The sequence below is a fragment of the Clytia hemisphaerica genome, unplaced genomic scaffold (genome assembly GCF_902728285.1).
Source record: "Clytia hemisphaerica strain Z4C2 unplaced genomic scaffold, Clytia hemisphaerica genome assembly, whole genome shotgun sequence".
Classification (NCBI taxonomy): Eukaryota; Metazoa; Cnidaria; class Hydrozoa; order Leptothecata; family Clytiidae; genus Clytia; species Clytia hemisphaerica.
In genome coordinates, this window is record NW_027103794.1 from 492629 (window position 1) to 508065 (window position 15437).

The 15437-nt window shown below is 35.5% G+C and overlaps 1 protein-coding gene and 2 long non-coding RNA genes across 3 annotated transcripts in view; 1 reads left to right on the plus strand and 2 right to left on the minus strand.

Annotated features, from left to right (window-relative positions):
• LOC136806299 (uncharacterized) overlaps nucleotides 1–14723 on the plus strand; it is a 58640-nt gene extending 43917 nt beyond the window's left edge. Inside the window, exons 2-4 of the long non-coding RNA XR_010846550.1 lie at nucleotides 2038–2110; nucleotides 13806–13848; nucleotides 14508–14723. This is a non-coding gene — a long non-coding RNA (uncharacterized lncRNA). The remainder of the gene's footprint in view (nucleotides 1–2037; nucleotides 2111–13805; nucleotides 13849–14507) is intronic.
• On the minus strand, nucleotides 6840–9301 carry LOC136806298 (uncharacterized). Its single transcript, XR_010846549.1, has 3 exons — nucleotides 9236–9301; nucleotides 8818–8922; nucleotides 6840–7720 (listed from the first exon to the last, which is right to left on the minus strand). It is a non-coding gene; the product is annotated as an uncharacterized lncRNA (long non-coding RNA).
• LOC136806297 (uncharacterized) lies at nucleotides 10612–14718 on the minus strand. The gene is made up of 5 exons (XM_067062853.1): nucleotides 14415–14718; nucleotides 13605–13730; nucleotides 12780–12845; nucleotides 12063–12167; nucleotides 10612–11314 (listed from the first exon to the last, which is right to left on the minus strand). Exons 1-5 carry the CDS (start codon nucleotides 14716–14718, stop codon nucleotides 11271–11273), a joined length of 645 nt encoding a protein of 214 aa, XP_066918954.1. The 3' UTR covers nucleotides 10612–11270.
• Nucleotides 14724–15437: the final 714 nt, after the last annotated feature.

Below are 15437 nucleotides of genomic sequence, written 5' to 3' on the forward strand. Positions count from 1 at the left end.
ATCATAATGAATAAAACCTTGTCGCGTGGAATCATACCGAAAGAATGGAAGATGGCTTACGTTTCACCAATTTACAAGAACAAGGGTGCTCAAAATCTAGCAATAAACTATAGACCAGTCAGCCTGACATCAGTTGTTTGTAAATTGATGGAATCATTTCTTAGGAGGCATATCATGAATCATCTACAAGATCAAAAACTATTGTCAAATAAACAATACGGCTCCATCAGTCACCGATCAACAGTTACTCAACTCCTGAACTACTTGGATAAGTGCTGCGAAAGCATTGCTAATGGTAAAGTAGTTGATACGATATATTTCGATTTTGCTAAAGCCTTCGATACTGTTCCCTACCGTCGCTTGCTGAAGAAACTTGAAGGATATGGAATATCAGGTAAACTGTCTACGATGGATAGAGTCTTTCTTGACAGACAGAAAGCAACTCGTAAAGGTCGATGAAGCTCGATTAAGTACAAACTCCGTTGTAAGTGGTATTGGACCTTGGACCACTTCTTTTTGTTATCTATATCAATGACCTCCCGGACAACGTCATCTCATCTATTTTCCTATTTGCCGATGATATGAAGATAGTCAAAGAGATCAACTCATTCGAGGATTCTTTGACAATCCAACAGGACGTCAATGAACTGGAAAATTGGTCGAGAAAATGGCTTTTAAAATTCCATCCAGATAAATGCCATGTACTAACTCTCGGGAAATTCGAGAACATCATCTATGCACACCCATACTCGTTAGATGGAAACCAACTTGAACACGTTTCCCTTGAAAAGGATCTAGGTGTGCTGATCGACTCCGATATTACCTTTGAAGAGCACATATCGAAACAGGTCAAGAAAGCAAACTCAATTCTCGGTGTGATCAGAAGAGGCTTCAAGGAATTATGTCCCAGGACACTTTACACACCTTTGTTCGACCTCATCTGGAATATGCTCAATCTGTATGGTCACCTAGATTGCATAAGCACGTCAACCTACTTGAAGGGGTTCAAAGGCGTGCAACAAGAATGGTACGTCGTCTACGAAATTTAACATACGAGCAGCGCCTGCGAAAACTGGACTTACCATCTCTTGAATTTAGGAGACAATTTGGCGACATGGTTCAAATATACAAACACCTTCACTTCTATGACAAAAATACCATCGTCAAAAAGTTTTCTCGCCGAACTCGTCCCCATCGTAAACATGATTACGAATTGATCCCTAATTTCTCAGATGATGGATTAAAGGGTGTGCAAACAAAATCATTTTATTATCGATGCATACCGGCGTGGAACCAGCTCCCAAAAAATGTTGTTAATGCTAAGTCAATCAAAGCATTTAAAGAAGAACTGACTCAGGCATGGATAAAGCACCCGTTACGTTACGATTCAAGATCACTTTTGTAATCATTATGTAGATAGACCGGTTTAGAGGCCCTATAGTGTGCCTGTACTGTAAATCCTTTAATAAAATAATAAAATAAAATAAAAAATTGTTGTTAAATTGTTCTTTTTGGCGATTTGAGCCTCATTGCTCTTATAAAATTGTTCCTATAAAAACAGAGTGTATATTCCTTATAGGGTAAAAAAATATCAGAGTTTTATTTAGTCGGGTTTTTTTTTCGTCGGGGAAAAATTTCGTCACCTAGAATCATTTTCGTCACTTTCCCCCGACCAAAATTTCAAATTCGTCACTTTTCCCCGACGAAATTTACAATTTAGTCATTTTCACCCAACTAAATTGTCCAAATGAAATAGTTTCCTTCACTAGCTCGGAAATTGATATTGTAATTCGACGTTTAAAGCACTAATTTTGGTTAATAAAGGTGCAAAAAATTCAGATTTTAATTTTGGTTGGGGTTTAAAAAATCGGGTAAAAGTTTTGGTCGGGGATGAAAAAATCGGGTAAAGGTTTTGGTCGGGTGATAAAATTTCGGGAAAAGTTTGTAGGGGGGAAATTTCGTCACCCCCTCAAAATTTTCGTCACTTTCCCCCGACATTTCTTTCCCCGATAAGGTAGATTATCTTTTTATCTCTAGCTGTGTAAAATTATGCAAACGATTTGATGACGATAACAATCAATACAAGACAAAATGGGTTCAACAAACGTGAGTAAGTAGTAGTATTTTTTCTTGTTTAAATTTACCCCGTTTTCTCGGAACCAAATTTTGGTTCCGCAACCTGTCTGGTTGGTATTTTACAGACCAGAATATAAATTTGGCTAAACTCGCGTAATTGCCCGATTTGACTGAAATTTGTTCTTGGAGGCTGGTAAGGGAAAAAATTAAAGTTGGTACCAAAATATAATCCTCGCGAAAATTAATCCACTTAAGATACTTTGCAGACTTACACATCGACCCCCAATATAACTCAGGAAATACTGGGTCTTTTGAATTGAATTTTACACCAGTGATAGATATTGACCATCTAAGAACATGTGAAAATGGCTGGTATTTTACAGAACGGTCCGTTTATTTTAGTGCCATGTAAAAGAAGTAGAACTAAATCTAAGTTAAGAAAGACTTCAGATTGTAAAAATCAATCGTTATTCTCACCTTGGATATGAATTTTATGAGAACAACACAAGGTGAACATTCTCAAGACCAGCAATATCCAACGGAAATACATATTCAACAAAATGACGGTTACTATGTATACAGTGTGTCCTAAAGATGGTCAATTTTCATATAAAAACAAATCCTTAAAACTCATAATGTAAACTGTGCTTAGAATAATAAAAGTTATTTATTACAATTTTCCATTCAATAAGTAGATATTCAATTTTCGAGATGATTGAATAGGTTTTGGAGATTGAAATATTAAATAAACAAGGGAGTTTCTAAACGTCGACCAGAAATGGCGACCGCGACCGGCGACCACGACCAGCGACCAGATAAATTTGGGTTATCGAGTTTTTTCCCTTTCTCCAACGTAGAGTGTCTCTCCTTATCATTTGACCATATTGAAGAGTAAGCTCACCCGCTGTCTCATCTATTTGAAGCCACGTGCCCAATGCGTAAAACAACCATTTCGACCCTTGATTATGGTGTCAATTTCTATCCTTTTGTATTATCAGCATCAAAATATATAGTGGCACAAGATCTTTTGAAAAGGGTTTGAGAAGCTTTGTATTTCATCATCAAATTGTTATTTCTCAGTGTCAAAATTAGTCATTTTGTTAGCATAAAGACAATAGAATAATTGATTAGATTCATATCTCTAAAACTGGCCTTCCCAATTTTTTCCTACTGACAAGATCTATTCATACTAAAGGCATCTCATTCAGCATAATTAAAATATTTGGTGTAACAAAGCTTACAAACATCATAATGATGTTAATGACCCTGTCAATATTTTTGTCAAATAGTGTCACTTTGTCAAGAAAATGACTGGTTACTTCAAAGGTCACTTTTTTAGTATTCTGAGGACTTGATTTAAACATTCTCTACGGTGGAGAGAGCAGATAAACTCGATTTTCCAAATTTATCTTGTCGCCGGTCGTGGTCGCTGGTCGTGGTCGCCATTTCTGGTCGATGTTTAGACGATGCTATCGTCCGTTTAAAGTAAATGCGAGAAAGAGTTAGGGCGTCAGGGCCGTTTACGGGAAAAAAGTGGCGGTAGAGTTTTGGAACACTGTAAACATCTCCGCCACTGCTTAGTCCACCCGAATTTATCACGCCTCTCCTAAACTATTCCCTTTTTTAGTGGTCTTGTGTAGACGATAGGATCGTCTAGTCGATGTTTAGAAACTCCCAATAAACAAGTCATAAAGTTTGGAATAATGTATCAGGATTTTACTTTATACAAAAATTTGTCCAATTTTTTTTGGGACACACATAAAATTAACAAACTCCAAAAATGGATTGTAAGAAATTGCTATAAAGATACGATTATAAATCGAGCAAAATTGATAAAAAAGACGCCATTGGACTCTAAATACTCAAAATTTCAACCAATAGTCGTCCTGAAGCCTCATAACCCCTCTCATTGTATTCTCAATAAATCTTACTATCCAAAGAGGGGTTAACCATCTCCAAACCCTTTTCCTATCTCGAGATATCGTGTTTTTTCTGTTTTGATGACGTCATAAACTGAAAATGCCCGTAAAATTACCGATCCAATGTCCGAGGCGAGATGGAGTTTTTACAAGCTCTTATTTGATTTGGTTGGTCGTTAACCAGTAATAAAACAATTTTCTTACTTTTTCTAAAGAACGCGTCATTTTTATTACTTCAAATGACCAATGATTAAAGTATCTTATAAAAACTCCATCTCATTGCAATGTCTCGTTTAATTCATAAATAGCCTAACCGAAAGACTGTCTAAGAAATCATAGATTACTGTGCTACCCACTCCAATTATCAACTCTATCTGTCCATGGAATTTTTACTGCTGAAATATTTAATTCAAAAAATATTTAATTATTTTCTCCCTTATTTTATACTACAAATATTCTACGCACATGATTTAGATTTCGCGTGTTTTTTATAAGAACAAAAACTATATAAGAACTTAACGCTTCGATGGCCAAAATTAAATTCAACAAATTAACATTTTAAGGCTTTGCGGATACTAGAACACCCTTTTTCTTTAGCCCAAAAAAAAATGGCCAAAATACACAAAAAATGGTGAAAATAAAAACATGTTTTAAAGAACATTTTAAGGCTAAACTTAAAAAGTTAAGAACATCCGAAGGTTTCAAAAATTTGGATGTTCTTATTAAAAAAAGCGCGTAATTCGTACTGTGCCAGATTGTTCTGATCTTTCTATAAACCGAAAATCTTTTTGCACAGTTTGTACAATCAAAATTAATCATTGTTAGTAAATGCTGATTAGAAAGATAAATTATTTTCCATATAATATTTACTATGTTGAGGAATAATTTTTGTTTACATAATTCTCAATTAGTTCCCGTGTGTTTCCAGTAGTTTTGCTAAGTTATCATTCGCATAAATTAAATATTTTTTTTTTCGAATTTCATTTTGCTTCTCTCTATTTCTGTTTAAGCAACCCAGTAATTGAATTTAAATTGTTCCATTTAGAATTCATAAAGGGGGTGGACGAACCTTTCTAAGCCCAAAATTGAAATGGTGTGCGGATAAATTTGCGAGGAATAATTGAGTTGAAGTTTAGAGACGTCTTTCGGCGTTCTTGGCCCTTTTCTGCCGAATCAGCAGAATTTCAAACTCAAATACAGTTGACTCTTTCTAATTCGATCTTCAAGAGACCAAAAATTCTATTCAAATTAGAGAAAGTTCGAGTTATGGGGACTAATTTACACTACTCCCTAGCTGAGGGGAATGTAATAGTTCGAATTACAGAAAGACTCAAATAATTGAAGTTCGGATTAGAGAGAGTTGACTTTCACTCAAAATCTAGCCCTGGAAACCCCTATAAACTATATTTCTAATCGATAGTACTCTTCGAAACGCATCTGTCAAGTGTAATTTTTTTGTCAAAAATTTTCTCAAAAATGCTGATGTAAGCATAAAATTTGCATAGAATTTAAGCAAAAAGTTGACCCTTGGAAAAAAAGTTGACAAAATGAGACTTAAGAAGACACTTTTTGAAAAATTTCCTACACTTAAAAGACTTAAAAGAATGAAATGGGTGCCCTTCAAACGACTTTGAAGATGAGAAAACCGATCATTATAATCTGCCGCGTTCTCCGCACCTAGCCTAGTGAGCTAAGCCTGTATTCACAAAGCTAAGACACTCGGCTTACGGTAATATAGCGTTTTCAGTGCTTTAAAGTATTTTTTTACATTTACGGATTTTGAAGTTTGCTTTGGTTTTTCAGTCTTATCACATACCTTATCGGCCCTTTTTACGGCTCCTTTTACGCCGGCTCTTTTTCCGCCACAGCCTAATTTTGGGCTTACGCCAATTAGGGCCGTAAATAACGCCAAAACTTGTGAAAATCGCTCTTCAGGCTTCAAAACAGTAAGTATTAACTAAAATTTACATTAAAATGTCATTTTTCAGTATTAAACTGTCAAAAGTTCTATTGAAAATCATTGAATTTCGTGAAGTTTTGGATATAGAGTAAAAAAATGGATAGTTTTCATCCTTAAAAATTTCATGCCTAAAATCCTTTAAATTGAGAAGAAATGTTCAAAAATTAACGCTGCGTTTAGGTAAAAATTGCAAAATTTTTGCCCTTTTTACGCCGGCCCTTTTAACACCGGCTCTTATTACGCCACGAGCCCAAAAATAACGCCAATAAGGGCCGGCGAAAAAAGGGCCGATAAGGTATGACCATTAGATTTATCCTAATGGCTCAATCAAACTGGCTTATATTTCCAGGCTATTCCGCACCCATATTCTCTTCAGTGTCTCCTCCTGACTACATGCTTTTTTTTTATAAGAATACACTTTATAAGAATGTCCATGATGAAAATGGCCAACAATTAAGAATATGCTAAGAATATCACATCATAGAATTTTGCTACTCAAGCTAAGAATGCTATTTTTAGACAATTTTAAATTATAAATTGTCAATTAGGATCTTAACGTAAGAATGCTGTAAGAATATTTTAGGATGATTTTCCCAAAAAAGTTAAGAATATCCATGATGAAATGGATTTACACCATTCTTATAAATATAAAAAGCGTGTAGTCTGTACCAGAGATCTCACTCACGTATATCGTTGGTAGTACCTCTACGACAATGAATTTTAAAATTAGCCGAAGAAATCGGGTCTGTGTACAAACTACTTTTGCGTGTATCCAAGACAAAGGAAAAGGCCTGGGAAGGAAAAATTAAAATTTCAATTATCAGAACTATATTCAAGAGAGTTTTATTTTCATAATCTATTTACAAAATTTAATTTTAGTCTTACACGACTTTATGTATATGATATATAAAATGGTTTCGTTAAATAAGTAAAAAATATCTAAAACTAGTAGAATAACGTTTTGAAAGTAGAGAATGCGTTTCAGATTTCTAGGTCTAGGTTTTAGTTGTGTCAATGAATCATTTTTTTTTCGCGGGCTATGCAGTTTGTCCGGAAAAAACTGAAAATATTTTAAACGAATAAAACCTAGGAAATGATTTACTTCGTTGTTTTTGAAACATGTTGTTTTGACGAACACAACTAGAGCCTAGTCCTTTAAAAAGCTGATGTATGATATTAAACATACATCCAAAAGTTTCAGCCCACCTACCACACAACGTTGTTTCAATGTTCATCTAACGTTTTATGGACGTTGTGAACATTAGACAATACACCCCCTCTCACAGAGCCACTGGGTACCTGGTCTGTGAGAAGGGTGTGTGACAACGTTATGTGCCAGCTGGGAAGGGACATGTAGTATATATTCAGTTCAACTAGACACGGTGTCCCGAAGAAATGTTTGATATTGTCTGATATTCTAATTCGCAGCAGTATAGACATTGTGGTGTTTAAGAGGTTTGCATATATCCAACATCATTTTCACCGTCTTATTAAATTCAGTATTTACATTGTTTTTCTCCTTTCTGCAGGTAATTGTTCAAAATATTAATGATGATTCCCAACAATTGGCGGGAAACCGACTTTCAGCAACGTCACCGTTACCCCCGGCAACAATTTTGTTGCTATTGTGATTAGTCTCACAACCATGTGCTTTTCCATCTGTTTCAGGTCTCCTTTCACCATTTTGAATTATCGAAGTTTCAGCATTAGTCCGATTTTCTTTACTGTTTGTAGGGTACGTTGAATGTGGGAAGAATTTGTGTCACTGTAAAAGAAAAGAATACAATTTTTTTTATTAACTTAGATTTTCAGATCAGTTCTGGGGTTTAGCATTCTAGCTCATTTTTTGAAAGATTTGCTTTGACAATTCCTGACATTATACTATATATGCTTATTTGGTGAAGGGCTAGACTGGAGTCGTTTATAACGCGTGTAATACTAATAATAATAATACGGGATTTAGTTTGTATAAACGACTGGAAGAATCCGGTGTTCCAGCCTTATAGATACAGGGGCTAGCTACGCAGAAACTTGCGTAGCGAGAAAACAATTTATCAAGCAACAACAAACTCTCAAAACGAAATCTACTCAAATGAAAAACTTTCAATACACAAATCCACACATATTCTTTTTTCTCAAGAATTATTTTGAGCAGGAAAAAATTATAATTGCAATATTGACATTTTTCTTTTGTTTGGAGTTAGTGCACAAAGGTTTCTAGACGACTAAAATTGTTCCATTCATTACTTTTTGCTTTATTTCTACTATGTATAAATTAGTCGTCTAGCTTGCTAGACTAGTGAAGGGCTTTCGTTTGCTTTGGTTAGATCAACTAAACAGAAATTAAATTTACGAGATAGTTATCGGAGGTTATCGGATTGGCGGAAATGTGCTCTTTTTTCGTATGGAATCGCGGAATACGTCAAAAGTTTGGACGGATTTGTGGAATTTAGGTCCGCAATCAATTTAGGTTAATTTCAGAGAAATTTTCATTGATTGAAATTCAGTCTTTATTTTCACGGTGTGACGGTCATTGGACAAAAGATTGACGGAATCGCGGAATCGGGTACCCCCTGAACCCCCCCGTGAAGGGCTCTTTTGAAATATTGTTATCCCCAGAAAAGTCCTCAGAAGCTAAGTCCGGGATAGGAATCTTTTTCGGAAAATCATTGGAACCATCGCCAGGTAAGTGGAATATTACAAAGGTCTTTGGAGCCTTCGCCCGGAGAGTGGAATATTAGAAAGGTTTTTGGACCCTTAGTCTAGAATGTAGAATCTTAAAAAAGGTCTTTCGATCCTTAGTCCGGGGAGTAAAATCGGACGTAAAAGAAGAGGTTCAAAATACGTTCAAACGCAACTTACCACAATATCCACACCTTTGAGGACAATGTAATTTCATAATTCCTTGATTCAAAACATCACCACATGAATTTGCGAAATGTTTACAGAAACGAAGGTCATGACATTCTAAAAATGTGGAACAAAAATTGGATGTTAAAATACATTTACAGTTTTTTATAAGGATATCCTTTTTGAGTTTTCAGCCTGAAAATGTTATGGAAATGTTCTTATTTCCACCTTTTTCTGAGTATTTTTGTGCAATTTCCTAAGAAATTGGCGGGTTTTAGAGTGCGCAAATCCTTAATATGTTTTTACCTCTTAATAATTTGGCAACGAAAGCCTTATGTTCTTCTATAGTTTGTTCTTATAAAAGACGTGTAAAGGGGTTCCATATAATAGAAATATCATTTGGTCATTTCTTGAGAATAAATGTTCTTACTTTTACTGCATCCAAATGAAGAAAGAACTTGTCGTCCGCATCTGTGACGTGCTGGTGCATCCAATTCTAAACGAGAGAAGAAATTAAATTCCACTATTTCTTCATGTCAGCCAAAATACTCAGCATACATTCAATCAACACTGACATGTATTGACACTTTCGAGTAATTTTAATATTTGTCAGAATTTAAAGCTCGGACAAAAATTTCGATTTTAGTACTTCCACTTTGTTTCGTTCGGTTTTTCTTTAAGTGGCTTCAAGGCTATATTCTCAGCCTTATTGGAACATTTTTGAGCTTTTAAATCCTGAGATCCTAATGTTTAAATTAAATCTCATGTTAAAAACTCAGAGTTAAAACTCGACCGTACTTTAAAGCACTTGCGGTTTTCAGATTTTTAGAGAATTCCCTTTTTGCGCCAAATATTACGGTGGGCATTGTTCCATTTCGAGGGAAGAGAAAACTTTTCATCTTGAAATTTGAAAGCTTAAAATCAAATCATAATATGAATGAATATGGGTCCGGCCCTTTTAACACCGGCTCTTATTACGCCACGAGCCTAAAAATAACGCCAATAAGGGCCGGCGAAAAAAAGGGCCGATAAGGTATATGACCATTAGATTTATCCTAATGGCTCAATCAAACTGGCTTATATTTCCAGGCTATTCCGCACCCATATTCTCTTCAGTGTCTCCTCCTGACTAATGCTATTTTTTATAAGAATACACTTTATAAGAATGTCCATGATGAAAATGGCCAACAATTAAGAATATGCTAAGAATATCACATCATAGAATTTTGCTACTCAAGCTAAGAATGCTATTTTTAGACCATTTTAAATTATAAATTGTCAATAAGGATCTTAACGTAAGAATGCTGTAAGAATATTTTAGGATGATTTTCCCAAAAAAGTTAAGAATATCCATGATGAAATGGATTTACACCATTCTCATAAAAAAAGCGTGTAGTCTGTACCAGAGATCTCACTCACGTATATCGTTCGTAGTACCTCTACGACAATGAATTTTAAAATTAGCCGAAGAAATCGAGTCTGTGTACAAACTACTTTTGCGTGTATCCAAGACAAAGGAAAAGGCCTGGGAAGGAAAAATTAAAATTTCAATTATCAGAACTATATTCAAGAGAGTTTTATTTTCATAATATATTTACAAAATTTAATTTTAGTTTTACACGACTTTATGTATATGATATATAAAATGGTTTCGTTAAATAAGTAAAAAATATCTAAAACTAGTAGAATTAACATTTTGAAAGTAGAGAATGCGTTTCACATTTCTAGGTCTAGGTTTTAGTTGTGTCAATGAAACATTTTTTCTTCGCGGGCTATGCAGTTTGTCCGGAAAAAAACTGAAAATATTTCAAACGAATAAAACCTAAGAAATGATTTACTTCATTGAGGTAAGTTGTTTTTGAAACATATTATTTTGACGAACACAACTAGATCCTAGTCCTTTAAAAAACTGATGTATGATATTAAACATACATTCAAAAGTTTGAGCCCACCTAACACACAACGTTGTTTCAATGTTCATCTAACGTTTTATGGACGTTGTGAACATTAGACAATACACCCCCTCTCACAGATCCACTGGGTACCGGGTCTGTGAGAAGGGTGTGTGACGTTATGTGCCAGCTAGTATATATTCAGTTCAACTAGACACGGTGTCCCGAAGAAATGTTTGATATTGTCTGATATTCTAATTCGCAGCAGTATAGACATTGTGGTGTTTAAGAGGTTTGCATATATCCAACATCATTTTCACCGCCTTTCTAAATTCAATATTTACATTGTTTCTCCTTTCTGCAGGTAATTGTTCAAAATATAAATGATGATTCCCAACAATTGGCGGGAAAAACGACTTTCAGCAACGTCACCGTTACCCCCGGCAACAATTTTATTGCTATTGTGATTAGTATCACGCACAACCATGTGCTTTTCCATCTGTTTCAGGTCTCCTTTTACCATTTTGAATTTTTGTGTTTTTTTTTCAAGCTTCAGCATTAGTCAGAGTTTCTTTACTGTTTGTAGGGTACGTTGAATGTGGGAAGAATTTGTGTCACTGTAAAAGAAAAGAATACAATTTTTTTTATTAACTCAGATTTTCAGATCAGTTCTGGGGTTTAGCATTATTGCTCATTTTTTGAAAGATTTGCTTTGACAACTACTGACATTATACTATATATGCTTATTTGGTGAAGGGCTTTCGTTTGCTTGGGTTAGATTATCTAAACAAAAATTTGAAGGGAGGGTTATCAAGGTTAACGAAGTGGTGGAAATGTTCTTTCTTTTCGTATGGAATCGCGGAATACGTCAAAAGTTTGGACGGATTTGCGGAATTTAGGTCCGCTGCCGGAGACGGAAAATGGGCTGGAATTTTGGAATTGACACCAAAAAGTCAAAATTCCGGAATTTTCAATTTCCGAGAAATTTTCATTGATTGAAATTCAGTCTTTATTTTCACGGTGTGACGGTCATTGGACAAAAGATTGACGGAATCGCGGAATCGGGTACCCCCTGAACCCCCCCCCCCCCGTGAAGGGCTCTTTTAAAATATTGTTATCCCCAGAAAAGTCCTCAGAAGCTAAGTCCAGGATAGGAATCTTTTTCGGAAAATCATTGGAACCATCGCCAGGTAAGTGGAATATTACAAAGGTCTTTGGAGCCTTCGCCCGGAGAGTGGAATATTAGAAAGGTTTTTGGACCCTTAGTCTAGAATGTAGAATCTTAAAAAGGTCTTTCGATCCTTAGTCCGGGGAGTAAAATCGGACGTAAAAGAAGGGTTCAAACTACGTTCAAACGCAACTTACCACAATATCCACACCTTTGAGGACAATGTAATTTCATAATTCCTTGATTCAAAACATCACCACATGAATTTGCGAAATGTTTACAGAAACGAAGGTCGTGACATTCTAAAAATGTGGAACAAAAATTGGATATTAAAATACATACACGTTTTTTTAAAAGGACATCCTTTTTGAGTTTTCAGCCTGAAAATGTTATGGAAATGTTCTTATTCTCACCCCCGGGGGGGGCACTGGGTTTGCGGACTGACGGTATGTGCGGGCCAAAAACTGGCTTTTAAAATTGCACCCTTACAGTGCAGCAAAAATCAGTGAAAATCATACCCTTAGAGTGCATTTTCCCCCAAATTTTTGATCCCTTTCGTGCAAAAAATGGTCAAAATTCTAGCATTTTTGGTCAAAATATCTAGATTTTTCAAGAATTTTCTGAAATTTCTACCCTTACAGTGCATCTCTAGTTTTTCCGACCCTTACAGTGCATTTTAAACATATTGGAAAAGGTACCCTTAGGACCCGCACATACCCGTCGGTCCTTTTGCCCAGCTGCCCCCCCCCCCCCCCCGGGTTCTCACCTTTTTCTGAGTATTTTTGACCAATTTCCTAAGAAATTGGGGTTTTAGAATCTAAAAATCCTAAATATTTTACTAACTTGTTCTTAATATTTTGCTAAGTCTCATATTCTTATATGGTTTGTTACTTCTTGAGAATAAATGTTCTTACTTTTACTGCATCCAAATGAAGAAAGAACTTGTCGTCCGCATCTGTGACGTGCTGGTGCATCCAATTCTACACGAGAGAAGAAGAAACGAAATTCCAATATTTGTTCATGTCAGCCTAAATACTCAGCATGCATTCAATCAACACTGACATGTATTGACATTTTTGAGTGTTTTAATATTTGTCAGAATTTAAAGCTCGGACGAGAATTTCGATTTTAGTACTTCCACTTTGTTTCATTCGGTTTTTGGCTTCAAGGCTATATTCTCAGCCTTATTGGAACATTTTTGAGCTTTTAGATCCTGAGATCCTAATTTCTAAATTAAATCTCATGTTAAAAACTCAGAGCTAAAACTCAACCGTACTTTAAAGCACTTGCGGTTTTCAAATTTTGAGAGAATTCCCCTTTTGCGCCAAATATTACGGTGGGAATTGTTACATTTCGAATCATGTTTTTTTCTAACTTTTAGGAACCACAACTTTGTTGCTAAGAGGAGGGAAGAGAAAAAATTTCATCTTGAAATTTTAAGCTTAAAATCAAATCATAATATGAATGAATATGAGTCTGTGTTTGAGTTTCTATGACATTGACTCAAGAGTTCAGATCCTAACTAGACCTCGTCCCGTCGGACAATGTTGTGATTAGAAGTTCGATAACCATGTCTTTTATAAATCTACAGGCCTAACAAGCTTGTAGTAGCTTTGATTTTGTTGGGATTTTTCAAAGTTGCTGTATCAATTCTAGTACAAAATGTACCTCGGAGCAAGAATTTTAGAACACAAATGGATCTAGAACCTCTTGCCGTCAACAACATAATAATAACTTACTACAATATCCACAAGTCTTCTTGCAGTAAATGCTCATAATTTTTGGTCTGATTTCACACAATCTCATCTTCTGCCACATTTTACACAAGCCATTTTTTGATTCACGCTCGGCGTCTGCGCATTGTCCTGTTATAATTGAAAAGTCGAAGTTAGTTTTTCATTCCAAGAAGAAGAAGAAATACCATAATTTTTATTTTTCAGGTATCTATGCAATGTCTTCCCTGGGATTAGATACGTCTCAAAGGTACACGTTTTTTATGAGAACATCCAAAATTTTTGAAGCATTCAGATATCTTAACAGCCTGAACTGTGTCTTTCGTTTCTGTAAAGGAAAATTTGGTGCAGGCTAAGTTAGAATTTACAATCTCGTACCAAGAGTCACTTGCATCACTTTTTGATTTTACTGATAGACGTGATACAATCTTTCGTAAGCTATCCGAAAAGTGAGTAAAGGGCCCGAAGGTACTAAGGCAAATGGAGGGTACGGTATGTGCCGCCCTTAAGGGTACATTTTTTGGATTGAAGTTCCGCTAAGGGTCGGAAAAATCAGAAAATCAAATTTCAGTCCCACTAAGGGTAGGAGAAATAGGAAAATTTCAACTTTTTACCCCAAGAAAGATCGAAATTTGGTCAAATTTGTCCCGGTAAGGGTCGTAAAACTCGTCGTAAAATTCACAAAATTTTCCTTTGTTTTCTCCTTTTTAGTTCCGGTAAGGGTCCGATGATCAAAAGACCCCCCTCCCCGTCAGCTCACAACCCTAGTACCCCCGTGGTAAAGGGACTGTATTCGAGTTTGAGAAATTTACTTACTACATTTCCCATAATGTTGAACCAATATATTTCTTTGTTCTTGACAAACTTTCATATTCAATTGACACAAATTCTTATACGTTTTTCCATCAGCACAAACTGGACCAGTGTCTTTTGTTTGGGAACATTGATGATCGCAAACGCAATCGGCAACTTCTCCCGAGCTTACGCATTTATGCCCGATCGGGCAAACCATTGATCGGCAAGCGTCGGGCTTCGATCGAAAAGTAGATACGAAAACGGTCGATGCAAGATGCAATGTCATCAAATTGATGAGGAGGATATAAAGATGATTGAGATTCATATTGGTATGCTCAAATTTAAAATGACTTTGACGATATTGATACTTTTGAACTTTGTTTAGATATCTCTGATTGGTACTTTATTGCCTAGAAATTGAATTACCTTCCTAAAGAACAATATATGAAGATAAGTTACTATAGTTCGATTTCAGTATTTAAGTTTCTATTATTTCAGCACACCACCCTTTAGCCCACTTGTGGTGTCATTACCTTCTTAGCCATTCTGCACTGGGTTCTACCAGTTTTAGTTTATCTCCCAATAACTTATTATATCCAGATCAGATTACCCAATTTAAGCTACTCATTCGTGAGTGGGTTGACAGTGACTGGGATTAAATTTACAAGTCTTATACATATTGTAAGACTCTACCAAATGAGCTACCCGACCATGTTGGTGCTCCAATTCAGCATTCAATCCCCCAGGTATAACACAAATAGAAAACACGCACACACTCTGAAAAAAACCCTTCAAGGGGAGTGGTCAAATGTCAAAGTGAAATATTCTTTTCATTGGGCTTAAGATTTGCTATCAAAATTTTAATCTAAGAAAGATTTTGAAAAAAACTCCCACGTAGTCTAGTAAAAAGTTTCGATAAGAAAATTCGATTAAAAATTTCCAGTTGCATGACAAGAAAAAATTTCGAAATTAGTATTTTAGGAAAAGAAATGAGATTACCCCACTTTTAAAGATTAAAGTTATAAACGAAATGACAAATATTTT